At 42.0% G+C, this 19,392-nt stretch overlaps 4 protein-coding genes across 8 annotated transcripts in view; 2 read left to right on the forward strand and 2 right to left on the reverse strand.

The window, feature by feature from the left end:
* LOC123984802 (O-sialoglycoprotein endopeptidase) overlaps positions 1–3,494 on the reverse strand; it is an 11,493-nt gene extending 7,999 nt beyond the window's left edge. The window contains exon 1 of one of the 2 annotated variants that reach the window (XM_046071949.1): positions 3,345–3,494. The gene's annotated coding sequence lies outside the window, so the exon portion shown is untranslated. Of the gene's footprint in view, positions 1–2,614; positions 2,636–3,344 lie in introns of those variants that run through there. The other variant, XM_046071951.1, reaches the window with a different exon arrangement.
* Positions 3,495–3,643: 149 nt separating this feature from the next.
* On the forward strand, positions 3,644–7,431 carry apex1 (APEX nuclease (multifunctional DNA repair enzyme) 1). The gene is made up of 5 exons (XM_046071952.1): positions 3,644–3,781; positions 5,229–5,360; positions 5,460–5,623; positions 5,716–5,908; positions 6,289–7,431. The coding sequence occupies exons 2-5, from the start codon at positions 5,300–5,302 to the stop codon at positions 6,801–6,803; spliced, it is 933 nt and encodes a 310-aa protein (XP_045927908.1). The 5' UTR covers positions 3,644–3,781; positions 5,229–5,299; the 3' UTR covers positions 6,804–7,431.
* A 50-nt stretch (positions 7,432–7,481) lies between these two features.
* Positions 7,482–15,402, reverse strand: LOC123984796 (zinc finger protein 132-like). 3 transcript variants are annotated; one of them, XM_046071935.1, is made up of 9 exons: positions 15,249–15,402; positions 13,847–14,049; positions 13,643–13,741; positions 13,349–13,441; positions 13,035–13,145; positions 11,156–11,279; positions 9,934–11,047; positions 9,671–9,726; positions 7,482–9,015 (listed from the first exon to the last, which is right to left on the reverse strand). In XM_046071935.1, the coding sequence occupies exons 2-9, from the start codon at positions 13,994–13,996 to the stop codon at positions 7,748–7,750; spliced, it is 3,015 nt and encodes a 1,004-aa protein (XP_045927891.1). In that variant the 5' UTR covers positions 13,997–14,049; positions 15,249–15,402; the 3' UTR covers positions 7,482–7,747. The 3 variants fall into 3 exon arrangements, with proteins under 3 accessions (XP_045927891.1, XP_045927890.1, XP_045927889.1); XM_046071934.1 differs by lacking the exon at positions 15,249–15,402 and adding an exon at positions 14,557–14,841 and having other exon boundaries at positions 9,671–9,723; XM_046071933.1 differs by lacking the exon at positions 15,249–15,402 and adding an exon at positions 14,557–14,841.
* selenoo2 (selenoprotein O2) overlaps positions 14,360–19,392 on the forward strand; it is a 7,695-nt gene continuing 2,662 nt past the window's right edge. The window contains exons 1-7 of one of the 2 annotated variants that reach the window (XM_046071942.1): positions 14,360–15,636; positions 16,702–16,905; positions 17,018–17,195; positions 17,344–17,474; positions 17,768–18,045; positions 18,163–18,325; positions 18,708–18,893. In XM_046071942.1, coding sequence (XP_045927898.1) covers positions 15,212–15,636; positions 16,702–16,905; positions 17,018–17,195; positions 17,344–17,474; positions 17,768–18,045; positions 18,163–18,325; positions 18,708–18,893 — 1,565 coding nt within the window. In that variant the 5' untranslated portion in view covers positions 14,360–15,211. The remainder of the gene's footprint in view (positions 15,637–16,701; positions 16,906–17,017; positions 17,196–17,343; positions 17,475–17,767; positions 18,046–18,162; positions 18,326–18,707; positions 18,894–19,392) is intronic. The other variant, XM_046071940.1, reaches the window with a different exon arrangement.

Here is a 19,392-nt window from a genome sequence, read left to right on the forward strand (position 1 = left end):
CCTGGATTATTGCAACAGCCTTTTCACCTGTTTAACCCAAAAATCTATTGATCGACTCCAGACTGTCCAGAACTCAGCTGCCAGGCTTTTAACCAGAACAAAGAAATATGACCACATTACTCCTATTTTAGCTTCATTACACTGGCTCCCAGTATGTTTTAGAATTGACTTTAAAATTCTATTGATCACTTTTAAAGCTCTTCATGGCCTCTCGCCTTGTTATATTTCTGACCTTTTAGTCCCATATACACCAGCACGTACCTTGAGATCCTCGGGCAGAGGTCTGTTCCAGAGTCTCGACTGAAAACTAAAGGGGACAGAGCGTTTGCTGTCAGGGCCCCGAGGCTCTGGAACAGCCTGCCCGAGGAAATCAGGTCAGCTGAGTCAGTGAACTCTTTTAAGTCCCTTCTTAAAACATTCTTTTATAGGAGAGCCTTTCCCGATCTTATTTGACTTTATTTTATCCCTTTTATTTTATTGTATTTTACTAATTTTACATTTATCTGTATTTTAGTCTTTTCAATGTTTTCATGCTTTTATCTTGTATTGTTTTTTGTATTATTGTCTCTTGGGTATTATTGTCTTTACACTTAAAGCACTTTGTAACTTGTTTTTGAAAAGTGCTCTTCAAATAAGGATTATTATTATTATTATTATTATTACTTGAAAGTAGGGTTGATACTAACAGTACTATGGATGCTCCAATTACTATGGAGGAAATGAGGAGGGCAATAGCAAGATCTGGACTAACATCTCCGGGGAAGGATGATATTTGCTATGCAATTTTAGAACAATTAGGTGTTTTAGCATCTACTAAATTGCTAGGTTTTTATAATAAAGTATGGGGAAATTGCCAGCTGGGTGGAAATAATCAATAATTATTCTTATCAGGAAACCAGGGAAGGATTCGTCAAGTCCAATGAACTATAGGCCAATAGCACTTATGTCACATATAGGAAAGATAATGGAAAGAATCATTACAGAAAGATTATCATTTTACATAGAAAGAAGAGGAATTTTATCACCTCATCAGATTGGATTTAGGAGGGGTGGAGGAACTATGGATCCTGTTATATGTTTAGAAACAGAGATAAGGAAAGCGCAAGTTAATAAAGAATCTGTAATGGCAGTGATCTTTGATGTAGAGAAGGCATATGATATGGTTTGGAAGGAGGGATTAATGATAAAATTAAAAATGATAGGAATAACAGGTAGGACATATAATTGGATTAAAGAATTCTTATTCGAGAGAAGTATACAAGTCAGAATTGGGACAGCTGTATCAGGAAGATATATGGTAGATAATGGTACTCCTCAAGGCAGTGTCATTAGCCCTATACTCTTTTCCATTATGATTAATTACGTTTTTTCTCAAGTTCATGGTGATATTGGACAGTCACTGTTTGCTGACGACGGAGCCTTGTGGAAAAGGGGAAAGAATATTAACCATATTAAGGGTAAAATACATGAGGCAGTTAATGTGGTGGGGATTCAAGTTTGCAATTGGGAAAACTAAGACAGTAGTCTTCACTAAAAAGAGAGGGGTCAATGCTCAGTTAAAGATGTATGGGCAAAAGATGGAGCAAGTAAAAGTCTTTAGATTTTTGGTTATGTGGTTTGCATATAGCGCTGATTAGATCAGTATTAGATTATGGGTGTATCGCTTATGGATCAGCAGCAAAAACTTAATTAAAGAAGTTGGAGGTGGTGCAAGCTCAAGCCTTGAGACTCTGTTGTGGGGCTGTAAAAACAACTCCTGTGTCTGCTCTTCAGGTTAAGGAGGGGGAAATGCCGCTGCATATTAGATGCAAACAGTTAATGATGCACTACTGGGTAAATCTACAAGGGCAGTCTGAGGATCGACAGCCTACAACAAATATACTTCTCCCATGTTGGGAGAGTGAAAGGACCAAACGAGGGTGTTTTGCATGGAAATGTGAGGAAATAGCTGGAGATTGAGCTGGACATTAAGTCAAGGAAGATATATCCCTACTGTGCCATTATCCGTAACACCACCCTGGATGCTTCCTTCAGTGTCATTTGACTTACACTCACCTAAAGGATTATTAGGAACACCTGTTCAATTTCTCATTAATGCAATTATCTAATAAACCAATCACATGGCAGTTGCTTCAATGCATTTAGGGGTGTGGTCCTGGTCAAGACAATCTCCTGAACTCCAAACTGAATGTCAGAATGGGAAAGAAAGGTGATTTAAGCAATTTTGAGCGCGGCATGGTTGTTGGTGCCAGACGGGCCGGTCTGAGTATTTCACAATCTGCTCAGTTACTGGGATTTTCACGCACAACCATTTCTAGGGTTTACAAAGAATGGTGTGAAAAGGGAAAAACATCCAGTATGCGGCAGTCCTGTGGACGAAAATGCCTTATTGATGCTAGAGGTCAGAGGAGAATAAGCCAACTGATTCAAGCTGATAGAAGAGCAACTTTGACTGAAATAACCACTCGTTACAACCGAGGTATGCAGCAAAGCATTTGTGAAGCCACAACACGCACAACCTTGAGTCAGATGGGCTACAACAGCAGAAGACCCCACCGGGTACCACTCATCTCCACTACAAATAGGAAAAAGAGGCTACAATTTGAGAGCTCACCAAAATTGGACAGTTGAAGACTGGAAAAATGTTGCCTGGTCTGATGAGTCTCGATTTCTGTTGAGTCAGAATTTGGCGTAAACAGAATGAGAACATGGATCCATCATGCCTTGTTACCACTGTGCAGGCTGGTGGTGGTGGTGTAATGGTGTGGGGGATGTTTTCCTGGCACACTTTAGGCCCCTTAGTGCCAATTGGGCATCGTTTAAATGCCACGGCCTACCTGAGCATTGTATCTGACCATGTACCCATCCTCTGATGGCTACTTCCAGCAGGATTATGCACCATGTCACAAAGCTCGAATCATTTCAAATTGGTTTCTTGAACATGACAATGAGTTCACTGTACTAAAATGGCCCCCACAGTCACCAGATCTCAACCCAATAGAGCATCTTTGGGATGTGGTGGAACAGGAGCTTCGTGCCCTGGATGTGCATCCCACAAATCTCCATCAACTTCAAGATGCTATCCTATCAATATGGGCCAACTTCTAAAGAATGCTTTCAGCACCTTGTTGAATCAATGCCACGTAGACTTAAGGCAGTTCTGAAGGCGAAAGGGGGTCAAACACAGTATTAGTATGGTGTTCCTAATAATCTTTTAGGTGGGTGTAGGTTAAGCATACTGTAGCTGTGTACGTTAGCTGTTATGCTATCAGTGACAGCATACTATACTATCTTCGTAAAATTAGCTTATATTAAAGCTGCATTGATTAATAAAATAGGTATACCTAGCTTTTCACTTTCTTTCAGTTGTCCGCATTACTCCAAATTCGTGACAGTTAAATCTTTAAACAAATAATTTTACTGCCTCGGCTAACTTTTTCAGCTCTAGCGCTCTATTAAACTACGCTCGGGGTCCCAAACATTGACAGCTGTAGAATTAGCCTCACCAAAAAGCATTGTCTACTTTATGTTTTACTTCGGCAGCATGTCAGGCTAATTTAATACACGTTATACCAACCAGTGTTGCGTATTTTTTTATAAATTTTTCAAAATAAGAAATACAAAATTTGAAATGTTTGGTTTTCAAATTGTTATCAGGCATACGTTTAGGCAGTCCCTAAGTACAGCAAGCACGTGGTCAGAAATCTTTGGCGTGCTTTGTGTGTGTTTGGGGGGAGTAAGCAGCACGGACTCGACTCTTCATCCTGTTGTGAAAGTGCAAGTAAGGTTATTTGCATCTCCTTTTCCTGAAACGTGTAGCTGGTTGAAATAGCGCTACCGTTATTAAAATTTGCATGTGGTGATTAACCAAATACGCGATTTGGTACGAAGCTAATTAGTAGCTTTGTGGTTATTCTTCATTCATTACAGTGCAGGCCGTCTGCTGCTGGCCGTGGGCTTTTGAGGAAACGCGAGTGCTAGCATAGCATGCCATTAAACCGTGAAAACGGAAATATAATGTTAGCTTCTGCTGTTGGCTGTTTGTATTCTACGTACATGCAGTTAATTTTGCATCCAGTGGGTCATAAATACGTTTTGCATGGACTAACGTTATGCTGTCTAACAATAACGTTACCCTCCGCATAAACGACTTCATCACAATAAACGCTCAGCGTGCTTCTTTGTCAGATCATTGATTTAAGTTTTGAAAAACTCTTTACCGTTTGTGAAGTTGACAAGCAACACTTGAAAAACAAAGGCATACGTGTATAACTGACATTTTGTAGCATACACATGTAACATCACTCAGAAATAACCTAATATTTCTCCTAGGAGGCAAGTTTGGCCAATAACCGATAGGTCGGTGCTGGTGCTGATATGCATGAATGCGAGGACACACTTGAGTTTTCAGCCTTGTCTATTTTAAGATACTAAAGTTAGTGTACGTGAAAATAATGGGGCACACAATTGTAAAAAAAAATTTACAAAATCACCAATTCCACAATAAGCCAAATATTAGCTGTAAAAACTAAAATACACCGATATATTCGCCGATATTGGCTAATTTTAGAAATGCCCATCTGTAGAATATGTTGGCCAAAAAACAAGAACTTGTAGTATAGAAATGCCAAATATGTCTAAGGTAATTTGTACAGTGTCATTACATAGTTGGGCCATCTGAGAGTACCAACAGTTGCAAAATATTCTGCTCTGTACATATCTTACAACACGTGTATGTTTGCTTGTGTTACTGTGTGTGTCTGAAATCTTGGGAGGATTATCTTGGATTCTTATTAAATGCATTTGTTTTTCAAGTGACTGCATAGAGATGTGTTGACCGAGAACCCAAAACTTGTTGAATTGAAATTAATAACTTGTAGTTTTCTCAGACAATTTAGTATATAAAATGCCAGAAAATAGGAAAAACTAAAGCTTGCCCATGGCGAAGGCTTCAAATTGCATTTTTTGTTTATCAACAGTATAAACCCAAAATAAATTCTATTTACAATGAAATAAAACGGGAAAAGCAACAAATCCTCACTTGAGGAGCTGGAAACAGCAAATGTTGGCAATTTCCCTAGACAAGTGACTTAAAGAGAGATTTTTTATTTAATTTTTTAGAAATTGGTGAATCGACCATAAGCTAAGAACCTTAATGAAAGTCTTGCATATTGTTGTAGCATTTGACACTTAACAGTTCCACCTAAAGTCCTCTTTTGTTTTTGCAGCGGCTCGTGTGCTGTTGTGTGTGCGTGTTGTGTGCCTGCGAGGTGTGTTTGCAGTCAGAGCGAGTTCAAGTATGAAGAGAGGCAAGAAGGCAGAAGATGCGGCTGCAGATGGAGAAAATGACTCCGGCTCTGGTACTGCAGTATGCACTAATAAACATTTAAATGCATACTACTCTCTGCGTGGTGAACAACTTAGACATTTTCCTAACTAAAACACCTTTTACCTGATAGCTTCTGCAAAGAAAACAAAGAAGGCTAAGGAACCAGAGGCCCCAATATTGTATGATGATCCTCCTGACAAAATGACCAGCAAAGATGGCAGAGAAGCCAACATGAAGATCACCTCCTGGAACGTGGACGGGCTTAGGGCCTGGGTGAAAAAGAAGGGCCTGGATGTCAGTTTTCAGTTGATTATGATCACAAATTATTTGCCAAAGTAAGTTCTGAGACTGGTTTTAATGGTTAACCCTTGTGTTCGTCATTGTAGTGGGTGCGTGAGGAGGCTCCAGATGTTTTGTGCCTGCAGGAAACGAAGTGTTCAGAGAAAAACCTCCCTGCTGACATCACCTCAATGCCCGAGTACCCTCACAAGTACTGGGCCGTCTCAGATGACAAGGAGGGTTACAGTGGCGTTGCCATGCTCTGCAAGACTGAACCCCTCAAAGTCACATATGGCATTGGTGAGTGTTTCTCCATATGCTGTTGAGTCGTCATCATCCGGCACATAAACCCTATTAAGTAGCGCATTTGCTTATTGTCGTTTTAGTACAGATGACATCCAACATGCCCAACTAGCTGGCGCTAGTAGGCAGGCTAGCTGTTACCCTGTTTCCAGTCTTAGTGCTAAGCTAAGTTCACCTTGACTCTAAGCAAGTAAATGTCAAACTGTCAGATATTGTTAAACATTGCAAGTAACAATGTTAAGCTACAGTGACTTGGCTTTGCTGACTATCACTATTTCCCCAGTGAACACAAGAAATTATCAAACTGAACAAGTTTTGAATTCTGGCAAAGTAATTGCATATAATTGTTAACTAAACCTCATCCACCAATCCTCCAGGCAAAGAAGAACATGACAACGAGGGCCGCGTCATCACTGCTGAATTCCCCAACTTCTTCCTGGTGACTGCCTACGTGCCAAACTCCGGTAGAGGCCTTGTGCGCCTAGATTACCGCAAAACCTGGGACGTGGACTTCCGTGCGTACCTGAGCGAGCTTGATATACAGAAGCCCCTGGTGCTGTGCGGCGACCTTAATGTCGCGCACCAGGAGATAGACCTGAAGAACCCCAAGGGGAACAAGAAAAACGCAGGCTTCACTCCCGAGGAGCGCGAGGGCTTCAGCCAGCTGCTGGAGGCCAGTTTCACAGACAGCTTCCGCGAGCTCTACCCCGATCAGACCAACGCCTACACCTTCTGGACCTACATGATGAACGCCCGCGCAAAGAACGTGGGCTGGAGGCTCGATTACTTTGTGCTGTCGTCCAGTCTGCTGCCAGGTCTGTGCGACAGCAAGATCCGCAACAAGGTGATGGGAAGCGACCACTGCCCCATCACCCTGCACATAGCCGTGTAGATCAGTCTGGTCAGCAGGGCTATTGCTTTGCCTTCACTGTTTTCTTAGTACTTCCATTCCAACTTTGCTGAAACTATCATGTACGCCAGTGTGCGCTGTTAGTGAGGCATTGCCTATTTAGGCAGGCAAGTCTTAAATAGGTTGACCTTTCTCGTGGGTGACGTGCTGCCCAAACTTACTCTCAGTAAGTTCAGCAGTAGCTTAGTTGTCTAGTACTTAAATCTTTAAGTTTTAACATGAACTGTTATGACTCAACACTTTTCATAATGCCCGTTTGTCCTTTTCATGTAATTGAAGTTTGTCAGTAAACCCAGTGATGTACACCAGAATTCCTCTCAGCTATTCTATAAAGTCGCAACACTAAATACTCATGTCTAAGCTGATCTTCAACGGTGACCTGCGACTGGCTGTAGACCTGTTGTTAGTGTGGCTCCTGTCTGTACTACTGCTGACCTATGCCTCATTGCCACAGAACCTGCAGTATGTTTTTGTGTAACTGTTTGAAATTAAACCATTGTTTAAAGAAAATGTAACTTGTTCTAGCACAAATGTTTTAACGCCTCTTTTCAAAACCAATGTCACATTCTGTTGTAAAACATGCCCAAAATAAAGACTGGATTTATGTAAATCCTTTTTTTAGTCATTATTTGACAAATGAGCAAAGATGATTAGACAAAGTTGCTATGCAGCGGAAAAATGCACTGCTCGGCTCAGTGTGCTTTAATCAGATCACAACCTGGAAATCGAATGCATTCAGTATAATGGGACAGTAAACATGAACCTCTTCAGGCTAGAACACGTTTTAAACTAGATGCACTTGACTACAATTGCATAGAAATGTCAGTCCATCTACAGAAGCTTTTGTCCCAGTCTAAACTAATCTGTAAACTCAGAATATTAGCAAAATATTAATCTCCAGATCCATAAATTCAAGTCTTAACAGACTATGTTAACTTCATGATGTGGGTTCGTTGATGCATTTTGAGATTATATGACTGTCTGAATCCCTTCCCACATTCGACACACAAGTATGGTTTTTCCCCAGAATGTGTTCGCTGGTGTCTCTTCAGGCGGTTGGCACTGAGGAAGCTCTTGTCGCAGTCGGGGCAGGAGTACGGCCGGACTCCGGTGTGGTAGCGCAGATGGATGGTTAGGTAGCAAGACTGAGTGAATTTCTTGCCGCACTGGGGGCACTGGAAGGGTTTGTGGCCCGTGTGGAAACGCTCGTGCTTCAGAAGCTCGGCGTGGGAAAAGAAGCCCTTCCCGCAGTCGGAGCAGAGGTACGGCCTCTCGCCTGAATGAGTCAGCTCGTGTCTGATCAAAGTGGCCTTATAGACAAAACTCTTGTCGCACTGCGAGCAGCTGAACACGTTTTCCCTGGTGTGGCAGCGCTCGTGTTTCTTCATGTTGCGTTCCCTCTTGAAGCTCTTACCACAGAAGGAGCACATGAAGGGCATTTCCTCGGAGTGGATCTTCATGTGGCTCAGCAAACCCCCCTTGTAGAGGAATCCCTTGCCGCACTGTGTGCATATGTGCGGCCGCTCCTTTTGATGGATGCGCTGATGTGCAGTGAGAGCTGCCCGGTAGGCGAAGCTCTTTCCACAGTTGCAGGTGTGCACTCTTTCTTCTTGGTGAGTCTGGAGGTGCCTGTGGAGGTAGCTGGCACAGCTGAAGCCCAGGTCACAGCGAGGGCATTTGTAAGAACGCTCCACCTTGTCAGCATCCTCACTGTGGGTCTTCAGGTGTCTCACCAGCGCCGACTTCCAGGCAAACGCCCGGCCACACTCTGAACACAGGTACTCGCCGTTCTCCATGTGGGTGCTCTTGTGCTCCCTCTGAGCCACCAGGGACTTGAAGAACTCCCCGCAGATCAGGCACTCGTACTTGCGCCCGGACTTGTGCGTCTGCTTGTGCCTCTCCAGTGACTGTTTGAAGGAGAACCGCCGTCCGCACTGAGAACACAGGAAGGGCTGCTCGCCTGTGTGGATGCGCTGGTGGGCTGTTAGTAAGGACAGGAACTTGAAGGTCTTCTCACAGTCGGGACAACTAAAACGTCCCTCTTCATCTGTGAGGGGCTGAAGGGACAGCTTAGCATCCTCAGTCTTAACAGAATGAACCTTGTCAATGTGCTGCTGGACCTGTGCTTCTTCTAGGTGGTGGAAGGAACACTTAGGACAGGAGAAAGCAGCTGACGAGCCATCTGCTCCAGAACCTTATGGGAAAACGGAGTCATTATTTGCCATTTAAGGATTTTCAGTAACCAAGCACATTACAGACCAGCCTGTGATTTGTCCGTAACTAATATTAAAGTAAATAACATTTACTTGAGTTTAAAAACTGCCTTACCCTGCCTCAACTGTTGCCTTCAAGTATTTACACTTATATTACAGTAAACATTTATTATTTTTTTTTAACATAATTAAGTGGGCATTCTGACAGCCACAAGAAATGCCAAATATAAATTTCCCAGAGCTCGAGGCACGACATTTGAATTGCTGGTTTTGTCCAACAAACAGTCCAAAATGTAAATATTTACAAATATATGACAAAGAAATGCTGCTCCTCACATTTGAGAAACAGGAACAAAAGAATGTGATGTTAGAAATTAGTAAGTTATCAAAATAGTTGCTAACTTATGTTTTATTCAGCTTTAACTGAAAAAAAGTCTAATATTTCTAAATTATAGCTGGAGGAATTAATTTCAATTGAATTGTTTGCAGTGTAATTATAAGTTAAATTCTGGCCTGTGATTCACAGTTTACCAGATTTTCAGCATTTTTTTTTTTAAATGTAATTTCACATTCTCTTATCTCTGGTTGTGTAATTGTGGTGAGAAACAGCAAAAAATTCCAAAAGTGAAAACTCACTCTCATTGATGTCCTTTGATGAGACCGAGGAGGATCCATAAGAGTGCTCTGCACTGCTGACGAGAAAGGAAAGATAAACATGAGGCTTTTGATCTGCCTGATGTCCCACCACAGCCATCATATATTCAACTGAACATAATACAGTACTTTATATTTCTATATACTAAACCTGTAATAAAACCAGAATCAGAAACACTGAAATGAAGGGACACCTTCGTGACAACAACAGATCAAAAGTGGTTAAAGTGGACGGATGGTTTTACCAATTATAAGGAAAAGGCTTCAGCTCTGGAGGGTTCGTCTCCGTGACCTCCTTCCTTCTTTTAGTGGTCATGCGCTTCTGTAAATTTATCACCTGGATCTTCATGGTGGGTTTGCGTTTGCGTCCACTGGTGCGGACCTTCACCAGGGAAATGTCTTCATTGTGAAGTTCAGGGGCTTCAGGCTCAGAGGTAGGACGCCCGCTGCTCGGAACCTCTGCATTCTCTGGATCGTGGCCACCACTGTCATCTGCCTGCACCTGGCTGTCGGGTTCAGCAAGGGCAACAGGGGCCTCGCTGACGTTTTCATCACCTATGACAACCTCTTGCCAATCCTTGTGGCTGTCTGTGGGATTGTTTGTGTGAGTTTTCACGTGTCTTGCAAGCGCCTGCTCCCAGTTAAATTTCTTGTTGCACTGATGACACACGTAAACACCGTCTTCCACGTGCGTTTGCTTGTGCTCTGTGCGGGCTGACAAGGAGTGGAAGGTCTCCCCGCAGATTACGCAGTCGTACTTGCGGCCAGTTTTGTGCGTGTGTCTGTGCCTGTCGAGGGACTGCCTGAAAGAGAAGCAGCGACCACAGTCATTGCACCGGTGGGGGCGTTCGCCAGTGTGGATGACCCTGTGGGCGATTAGCGAAGAGGCAAACTTAAATTTCTTCTCGCAGTCTGGGCAGTCATGAGGTCCCACAGACATCTTTTGTCCGGTGGACGCCAAGTCGTCTTTGTTAACTTCTGGAAGGTCGATGTTTGGCAAACAACTTGCAGCTTCTTCTCGTGTTGCTTCTTCCCCTGCTCCACCTACTTCTTCTTCCGTGGTTGTCTCATCAGGAAGCACTACCAGCGAGTCTTCAGCCACTGCGTCTGTCCCCTCAAAGCAAATTTCTCCCGTCACCAACTCGATGTCGGTGCTTGCACCCAATTCTACCTCTGCGTAATCTGTCACTGTGATTATTTCAACTGCTACGTCATCTACAAATGATACTGTGTGTGTTTCGTCACTGAGGCCTTGCATTGGATCTGATTGGTCGGGGTGTTCTGTAGGTTTTGCCACTCTGCTAGGGGGAACAGCAGAAAGTGAGGAGAGGATGCTGTCGCCCATACTAGAAGGTGGAACTGTACACAAAAAAAAAAAAGGGACAAGAATGATGCATAAGTTATGGTCATAGTGTCTCCAACGATGAAAGTGAAATAATACAGATGTGGTTTTGGGAAGTGACTCACCATGTTGCTCTAAATGCCCGAGCTGTTTGTGGTGCTGGAGCAAATATTTCAGGTCTGAAGGCTCAGAGACTGAATGCACACAATCCTCTAAAACAGAGCATTCGGCCCCAAGCCAGGAAACAGTCTGTGAAATGTTGGAAAAGACGCACCATGTCAAATCCAATATAATCAAAAGATTTTAACTTCAGAAATAGGTTACCAAGACATCAGATTTGCGATTAAGCACATGTAAGACATATACAGTACATTGAATTATAGCATAGGCAAAACATTGTTATTACCAGTAAGGAATGTAGCACTGCACCTCATTTAGACAGCATTCACAATTAAATTCAGTTCCTAATGGTTAAACGATGTATCATATAGCAACTGCTGCTTATTGCTATATGTTCTATAGTATATAGTATATTATCTAACCTTTAGTAAACGTCATCACTGTAAACTACATCATTATCATTGCAAATACAAACCTGACATAGTTCAGCAACAATTAGTCGATTAACAGAAATCTAACCAGCAACTATTTTGAAGTTACATAATGTGAGTTATGTCACGTAATGTACTTATTTCCACGCAAACAATGATCTTCTCCTAAACCTAACCAAGTAGTTTTGGTGCCTAAACCTAACCAAATTGCGACCACTTCACAATGTTACCCACATCTTTAAAAAGGCGTTTCATACGGATGCAGAAGGGTACCTTGTGTGTCAAATACAGATGCTTATTTGACGCCCTGGGATGAGAACGTATAGAATAAGAAATGGAATATTTTGGGTTTTGGGCTATTGGTCGGACAATAAAACAATAACAACAATTATCGCAATATATTTTTTTATAATAACAATTTAACAAATGTTCAGTAAATATTCATATATTCATTCAATGTTTGATTTCATTCACTTGAATCATACACAAATTAGGACTTAATTTTTTTTATTAAGATGTTCATTTGCTGAGGAAAGAGGACTGAAAAAAAGTTGTTTTACTCGTGCATATTTGTTGACAAAGATTTTTATCATAGTTGTGTTAGTAACTATACATAGTAATGTTCTGCCTCAGAGTTGTGAAGCGATCCACTGTTTGGCTTCAAGTGTTGAACATTAAGAAAAGATTAACCGCAATTAACCATCAGGTTCCTTCAACTATCACTCAGGAGCAAAAATCAGGCTTTAAACTCAAAAGAAATAAGGATGAGTTTTTATTGTGTTAACATTTTCGGCCATATCGTCCAACCCTGTCTGACAAACAAAGACAAAAATGAGGTCCTCGCATATTGTGCTGGACATTGGTCACAGTTTTCTGATGTTTTATAGACCAATCCACTAATCCATTAATTGAGAAAACAGTCAGCAGATTAATCTATAACAAAAATAAGATTAGTAAGTAAGTCATTAGTGACATCTTGTCCTGACCTATGCAAATTTAGTGCCTACTTAGAGCCTTCAGTTTCTAAACAAAACACTGGAGCCAGATTTCTCGTAAGACCCACAATGAAGGTGCGTGTCCAAACATTTTCCACTGTCATATACCGATTCTTACTGATATATACCACTGTGGATTGTGATATGCTGATGCTGTGTGCAGCTTATAAATGGCTTATCACTCCCTGCTATTTCCCTAGTAATTGCCAGTGGTGTGCCACTCTTGCTTTAGTGTTACATGCCACTGAACAGAGCTATGCGTTTGACCATCACATGGCACCAAAAACACAAGAACGGCAGCCTCTTTTCAAATTGTCACTGTTGTAATGCAAAGTTAATTTCTTCCCGTTATTGAAATTCAGATGTATTAACTTTGTAGTATAGAAACAGTGTGGTGGTTTAAGTTATTCTTTGTTGGTGACATACTGTTACTGTTTTATCAAAATGATACTTCTTACCTGCTCAAGGTCAGGAACTGGCAACAGCTGAGCCAGCCGAAAGAAGAACTCAGAAAACAGCGTCTGCAAATCACTGTCATACTGAGGTCCATACTCAGCAGGGAAGACCTCCTTTGAAAGACAAAAAGATTGAGATTAAAACTATGTTACTGTACAAATACAACACTCTACTAAAATGGCTAAATATGATGTTGCCTTTTTTTTTTTTCTGCAACTAACAGAGCCCAGCTTCACACAAATTATAGCCCATAATGGAAAGTAATATTTACAGAGTTGGATTTGGCTCCACAGAAGTGTAAGTGAGACTGTCTCACCAAAAAAAAGTCTTGTCTCACTTCAGGATCTTTGAGCAGAGTCTGGATCAACTCAAGAAAGTTCACCGCTATTTCATCTTCTGATTCTTTCATCTGCAATATGGGCATCAAAATAACACAAATTACAAATTCTGTGTTGGATAACTACCAAATTGGTGTTTATAAGATTGTTGCCCAGCCAATAACAGCATGTGTTTACAATTCATATTGATCAAAGAGGAAGAGATGCTACAAAAATGTAATTGTAATCAATGTGTTGATTGAAATCAACTGATCTACACTGTACACACTTACATCTACCAGGGTGGGGTGTCGCGGTTTAATCTTTTCCAGATGAGACAAGATGAAGTCTGGTTCCACAGGCTGTTCACTTCGGCACAACTCAAGAATATACTGATGAGGAGATGAAAACAAACTTTTCACTTTACAGTTAAAACAAAAAACTAAAATAAATGTTACATTAGTTGTTAACGCCTCGTGTCCTCCACTTGTACCCACCCTGGCTCTTAATCCCAGGTTAAGTTGTGTCCTGTGCTTGTACATTAGCAGCTCAGGGACCATGTCCATCACCAAAGAGACAAACTCTGCCACTTTCCAGTAGTTCATGATGTCTTGTTTCTTCAGAACCTGCCACATGGAGGCTGCCATAAGCTGGAGAGGTGGGACCAGGAGGCGCAGCGATGCCAAAGGTAAGGGGTCCCCTGAAAAAGAGAAAAGCGTTGAAGGTAAATGTACAGTAAATGAACTATCTGCCATGTATCCTAATTAAACTAGTCGATATGTCTACGTAGGGCAAAATCACACACTTGTTCGCAGTGCTTCTGTTTTTTAGATTTAGGAACAGTTTTGTGTTTTGAATGCAACCTTTCTGAAAACACTGAGTGCATGTTCAATAACAACAACGTTGCTCAAACCCAGTTAGCTATACCTCTGCTAATGTTTGTATAGTCTGTGACGTTACATATACCACTTATATTCATATGACAACATGCATGCAAATTGATTTGCGATGCATAATAAAACGCGTCAACTTAACGTTACTATCCTACGGCAAGTCAATGGGCTATCTTACAAAGCTAAGTTAACTTAGCTAATTAGAGTAGAAGTAACGTTACTGATAAAGTAAACGCTAGCTGAACTATCGCAAACTACAAGTTTTCCTAAGTAAATTTGCTTTTAATCGCCCTTCTTATACCAGCAAAACAAACCTTTGGAAACGGCCGTGAAGACACCTGGGTCCATCTTTTCACACCGGTGCTGAAAATTATGAGTCGCTGTGATTAGCTGCAGTTAGCCAGCTAGCTAGCTAGCTAACGTTACCCACCCAGCCACGCCTGGCTAGTTACAGAGTGACAAAGATGGTACTGATGAAAAACTACAATAATTCTCTAAATAACAAGTAACAGTTACTCTAATTAACTGTAAAAAATAAAAATAAAGCAAGCATTTACATGATGCACTTAATTAGTTGCCAGAGGCTTCTTCTTCGCTATTTATATTTGACGGCAGGTGACATTTTTCTTGTTGCTACCGCCGCCTGCTGGATAAGATTTGCCCTGTGCTCCCCAAACTGACAATGGAATAAAAACTACAAATTTCAGGTGTCTTCCTCTGTGTTTTTGTCTCTCTTCGGTGGTTTCGTAGTTTTGGGGGTTTTTTTGGATTTGTGACAGTTTTCTCACCGTTTCCCCCGTTTTTTATAAATTATTTACATTTCTATTCACGGTCTAAATGTGTTCATGTTACATTTTGGCCAGTTCCATGCCCCTGAACACTGTGTTGCGTTTAACAACGTGCCGTACAACAAGTAAATAACGTTAGCCCTTATTATGAGCGGCTTAGTCGTGTCGCACTTCAGTCTTCATGGAGCCCTCTCAGTGCGTGCCTCTGGAGCGCTTACCTTTCAACAACACGGTGTTGAAAAAGCTGCCTGTGGATGATTCAGAGGAGACCGGGTCTCGGACGGTCCCAGCGGCGTGTTTCTCCCGAATTCGGGCTCTTCAGCCTCTGGTACGTCCGACCTTTGTGGCCCTATCTCAGTCAGCGCTGACTCTGCTCGACCTGAATGTGCAGGACGTGTTGACGAACCCCCTGGGCCCGGAGTATTTGAGCGGTTCCAGGCTGCTACCGGGCTCCGAGCCGGCTGCGCACTGTTACAGCGGGCACCAGTTCGGTCTGTTCGCGGGACAACTGGGAGATGGAGCGGTGATGTACCTGGGAGAGATAGAGGGCACCCACGGGCGATGGGAGATTCAGGTGAAAGGTGCAGGAGTCACACCCTACTCCAGGTAAAAAAAAAAAAAGATTTACTGTGTGTGTGCTGACAGTTCAGCGTTCATACATCTCATTTTGAACATAACACATTTGGAGCAGTATAACCATGCTCCACATCAAGAGCAGGTTCTAGGGCTTGGATAAAATCATGTTGGATTAAGTTTTCTCTGAGAATAAGACAATTTCAGCAGGTGACACAGCCAATCGTTCATAAGCCTTGCTTACTAGAGGCACGTGAATGCATTATCCCCAGGAGAGCTACTTAACAGCTTAATGCTTGGCACACATCAAACCCATCCCCCATTGCTTAATAATTGTGTGCTCAGTAGAACCAGTACAAGTCTATGATTTGGTCTGTTAAACACAGAGTAAAGAGTATATTTGAGTGTTTCATATTCTTGACTTAAGTATTATATCTCAGCAATCTCATTTTATTTCATAATGCAATCACAATATCTTATTTCAACTCTACAGCTAGCTGCTATTGGTGGATTTGCCAGTGCTTTTGCAGCTTAGCCTACTGTCCTGAAAGTTGTTGTAAATGTGGGCCACAGTGAAGGCAAAGTTGGCTGACATATTGCATTGCAAACATTTGGGATTATACTTTTAATTTACTCAATACTATTGTACAGAAGTTTAGTTTGCCTAGGGCTTGTTGACCCATCAAATGTATACACACGATCCATTACCAGCATTACCCGTTCATCAGACAACATAATGGCATCTAACATAGTTAAAACTAATTACATTTTTCTTTTCATTGTCCATAAACACTGTTAAACTCTGTTGACACATTACATGACAGGCCTCCTGTTTCCTGGTCCAACCATTTTTGTAATTTTGGATTTTTTGCCAAGGGAGTTTACAAGTTATACTACTGCAAATGTGATACAATTCTGTTGATATGTAGTGGAATAATTCAATTAATTTCCCTATCTGACTCAAAACATTGCATTTTTTATTTTGTAACAGAAGCCAATATTCACAACATTCAACATATTCCCAGTATATAACTCAGTGGTTAATCAGAGTTAAATCTCAAACAAATCTGTGCGATGGACACATTACAATTTTCTCAGAGAGGGTGACGGAAGGAAGGTGCTTCGCTCCAGTATCAGAGAGTTCCTGTGCAGCGAGGCCATGGCCGCCCTGGGGATACCAAGCACCCGTGCAGCCTCCCTCGTGACCTCCGACCTCTATGTCACCAGAGATCCACTCAACAGCGGCAGGCGCATTCCTGAGCGCTGCTCAGTCGTCCTGCGTCTTGCCCCGTCCTTCCTCAGGTAGGAAACATTTCAAGCGTTTTTTTTAAAAGTTTAATCAGCACAACACACAATAGTGCTACCTCTGGACAAATCTGCGCATGTTATTATGTATCTCTTACCTTTGTTTTAGATTTGGATCTTTTGAGATCTTTCTGGGCCGAGATGATTTCTCAGGCCTGCAGGGACCCAGCGCAGGGCGCCATGACATTCGCGCTCAGCTGCTGGATTATGTCATTGAGACTTTTTATCCTTGCATCCAGCAGACTCATTGCAACCGAAAAGACAGGAATATGGCTTTTTTTAGAGAGGTGAGCATTGACATGTTTCTGGACAGAATTTGATATTCAGTGCTAATAATGGCAAACACTGTTTAGGACTTAGTCTCCCTTAAGGTTGGCTCATTTCATGATGCTGTTTTAGCATTTCTGCCATCAAATTTGACTTGTTTATTCCCAGGTGATGATGCGAACTGCTAAGCTAGTTGCTCAGTGGCAGTGTGTTGGTTTTTGCCATGGCGTCCTTAACACAGACAACATGAGCATCCTGGGTCTTACTCTGGATTATGGCCCCTTTGGTTTCATGGACAGGTAGGCGGCTGAAAATGAAAATCTGCGTCGTCTGCACTTTATTTGACCAGTGTTTTCTGTGCTTTCACATATCCCAGTTAGATTGCTCACTATCTGAAAATGGTTTCGCTCCACTAAAATAAAAAAAATAAAAAATTATTTTCAGCTCTGTCTCAGTAAAATTATTCTAAAAGTAAGATTACAGTCTGTTTTGGCATGCAGGAACTAGAAAGAAGATGAGAATTTATAGATAACAAGATTTTGTGCCATCATGTATAATATTCTATATGAAAAGTCCTCCACCTCTGTGTCAGATTTGATCCAGATTTCGTTTGCAACACATCGGACAAAAGAGGACGCTACTCTTACCAAGCCCAGCCATCTGTGTGCCGCTGGAACCTGGCTCGCCTAGCAGAGGCGTTGGGCTCTGAGCTGGTTGGAGCTGAGGCAGGCGCTGTCCTGGATGAATTCATGCCCACATACGAAGCCTTCTACCTGTGCATCATGAGGAAAAAGCTTGGACTTGTGAAAAAAGAAGAGGCAGAGGACAGCGAGCTCATATCAGACCTGCTGCGCCTCATGCACAACACTGGTACAAAAAAAGATCAGAAAGATGGGTTTTGTGTTGAAAATGAGGCAGAGCCATCAACATATACATAGTTGTGATTTTGCCGTCTTGTCACAGTACTATAACATAATGTCTTTCCAGGTGCAGATTTCACGAACACCTTCCGCCTGCTCAGCCATGTCCCCTGGCCTGACGAGGGCGACAGTGAGAGGCCCACAGTGGGGCCAGTAGTGGACCTCATCCTAGAGCAGTGTGCCTCTATTGAGGAGCTAAAGGTGGCTAATAAGCCAACTATGGAGGACCGGTGAGGGGGTGTATGGTGGTTGAATACACATGTATTATTTCAAAGAAGATGAAACAAAAACATAAAGACTGTAGCTGCCCCACCATACACTCCCAGTGAATGTGCATCTAATCCTAGCTGAGCAGAGTACTGGTTCCAAATGACTAAAACTCTCTTATCATCTAACTTGTTTTTCCTTTTACTGTATCTGCTAGCATTTTGGGGAAAAAGCTTTCCAAGACAATGTGTAAGTTAAATGTGGGTTTTGTAGCATTTTGTAGGAGTTACGCTGAGATAGTTGCAGGCGTACATAGAGCATCATGTAGGACTAGAGTTAGATTTGTGGTCAACATCAAGCATTCTCCTTTTCCTAACTTACCACTAGCGTTTTCTCCATTTCTAGTGAATTGGCGATGATTCTTTCCATGGCACAGACCAACCCAGTCATGTTTGGGCTGGTGGCAGACAGTCCGGGTGTGTCCGAGCAACTGGAACGGATGGGACGGCTAAAAGAGCTGCTTGAGACAGATCAGGATGAGCTTAAGAAAAAGCAGCGAGATGACTGGATTCGCTGGGTTAGCCGATACAGGTAAGATAATAATAATAATAATAATCCTTATTTGTAGAGCACTTTTCAAAAACAAGTTACAAAGTGCTTTAACAAGTGTAAAGAATAATACAAAAAAAAGATAAGAGCATGAAAATTTAATATAAAATTAGTAAAATACAATAAAATAAAAGGGATAAAATAAGGTCAAATAAGAACGGGAAAAGCTCTCCTATAAAAGTATGTTTTAAGAAGGGACTTAAAAGAGTTCACTGACTCAGCCGACCTGATTTCCTCGGGCAGGCTGTTCCAGAGCCTCGGGGCCCTGACAGCAAACGCTCTGTCCCCTTTAGTTTTCAGTCGAGACTCTGGAACAGACAACAGACCTCTGCCCGAGGATCTCAAGGTACGTGCTGGTGCGTATGGGACTAAAAGGTCAGAAATATAACAAGGCGAGAGGCCATGAAGAGCTTTAAAAGTGATCAATAGAATTTTAAAGTCAATTCTAAAACATACTGGGAGCCAGTGTAATGAAGCTAAA

This window comes from Micropterus dolomieu, linkage group LG16 (assembly GCF_021292245.1).
Source record: "Micropterus dolomieu isolate WLL.071019.BEF.003 ecotype Adirondacks linkage group LG16, ASM2129224v1, whole genome shotgun sequence".
Classification (NCBI taxonomy): domain Eukaryota; kingdom Metazoa; phylum Chordata; class Actinopteri; order Centrarchiformes; family Centrarchidae; genus Micropterus; species Micropterus dolomieu.

What these genes read in the sequence shown, in the direction of transcription:
- apex1 (XM_046071952.1), top strand. Translation starts at nt 5,300, where the DNA reads ATGAAGAGAGGCAAGAAGGCAGAAGATGCGGCTGCAGATGGAGAAAAT. An exon ending in TGAAAAAGAAGGGCCTGGAT is followed by an intron (nt 5,624 to 5,715) that starts GTCAGTTTTCAG and finishes TCGTCATTGTAG; the next exon opens with TGGGTGCGTGAGGAGGCTCC. An exon ending in CAAAGTCACATATGGCATTG is followed by an intron (nt 5,909 to 6,288) that starts GTGAGTGTTTCT and finishes CCAATCCTCCAG; the next exon opens with GCAAAGAAGAACATGACAAC.
- LOC123984796 (XM_046071933.1), bottom strand. Translation starts at nt 14,590, where the DNA reads ATGGACCCAGGTGTCTTCACGGCCGTTTCCAAAG. An exon ending in ACCTGGGATTAAGAGCCAGG is followed by an intron (nt 13,742 to 13,846) that starts GTGGGTACAAGT and finishes TCTCCTCATCAG; the next exon opens with TATATTCTTGAGTTGTGCCG. An exon ending in ATCAAAGGACATCAATGAGA is followed by an intron (nt 9,016 to 9,670) that starts GTGAGTTTTCAC and finishes TTTTCCCATAAG; the next exon opens with GTTCTGGAGCAGATGGCTCG.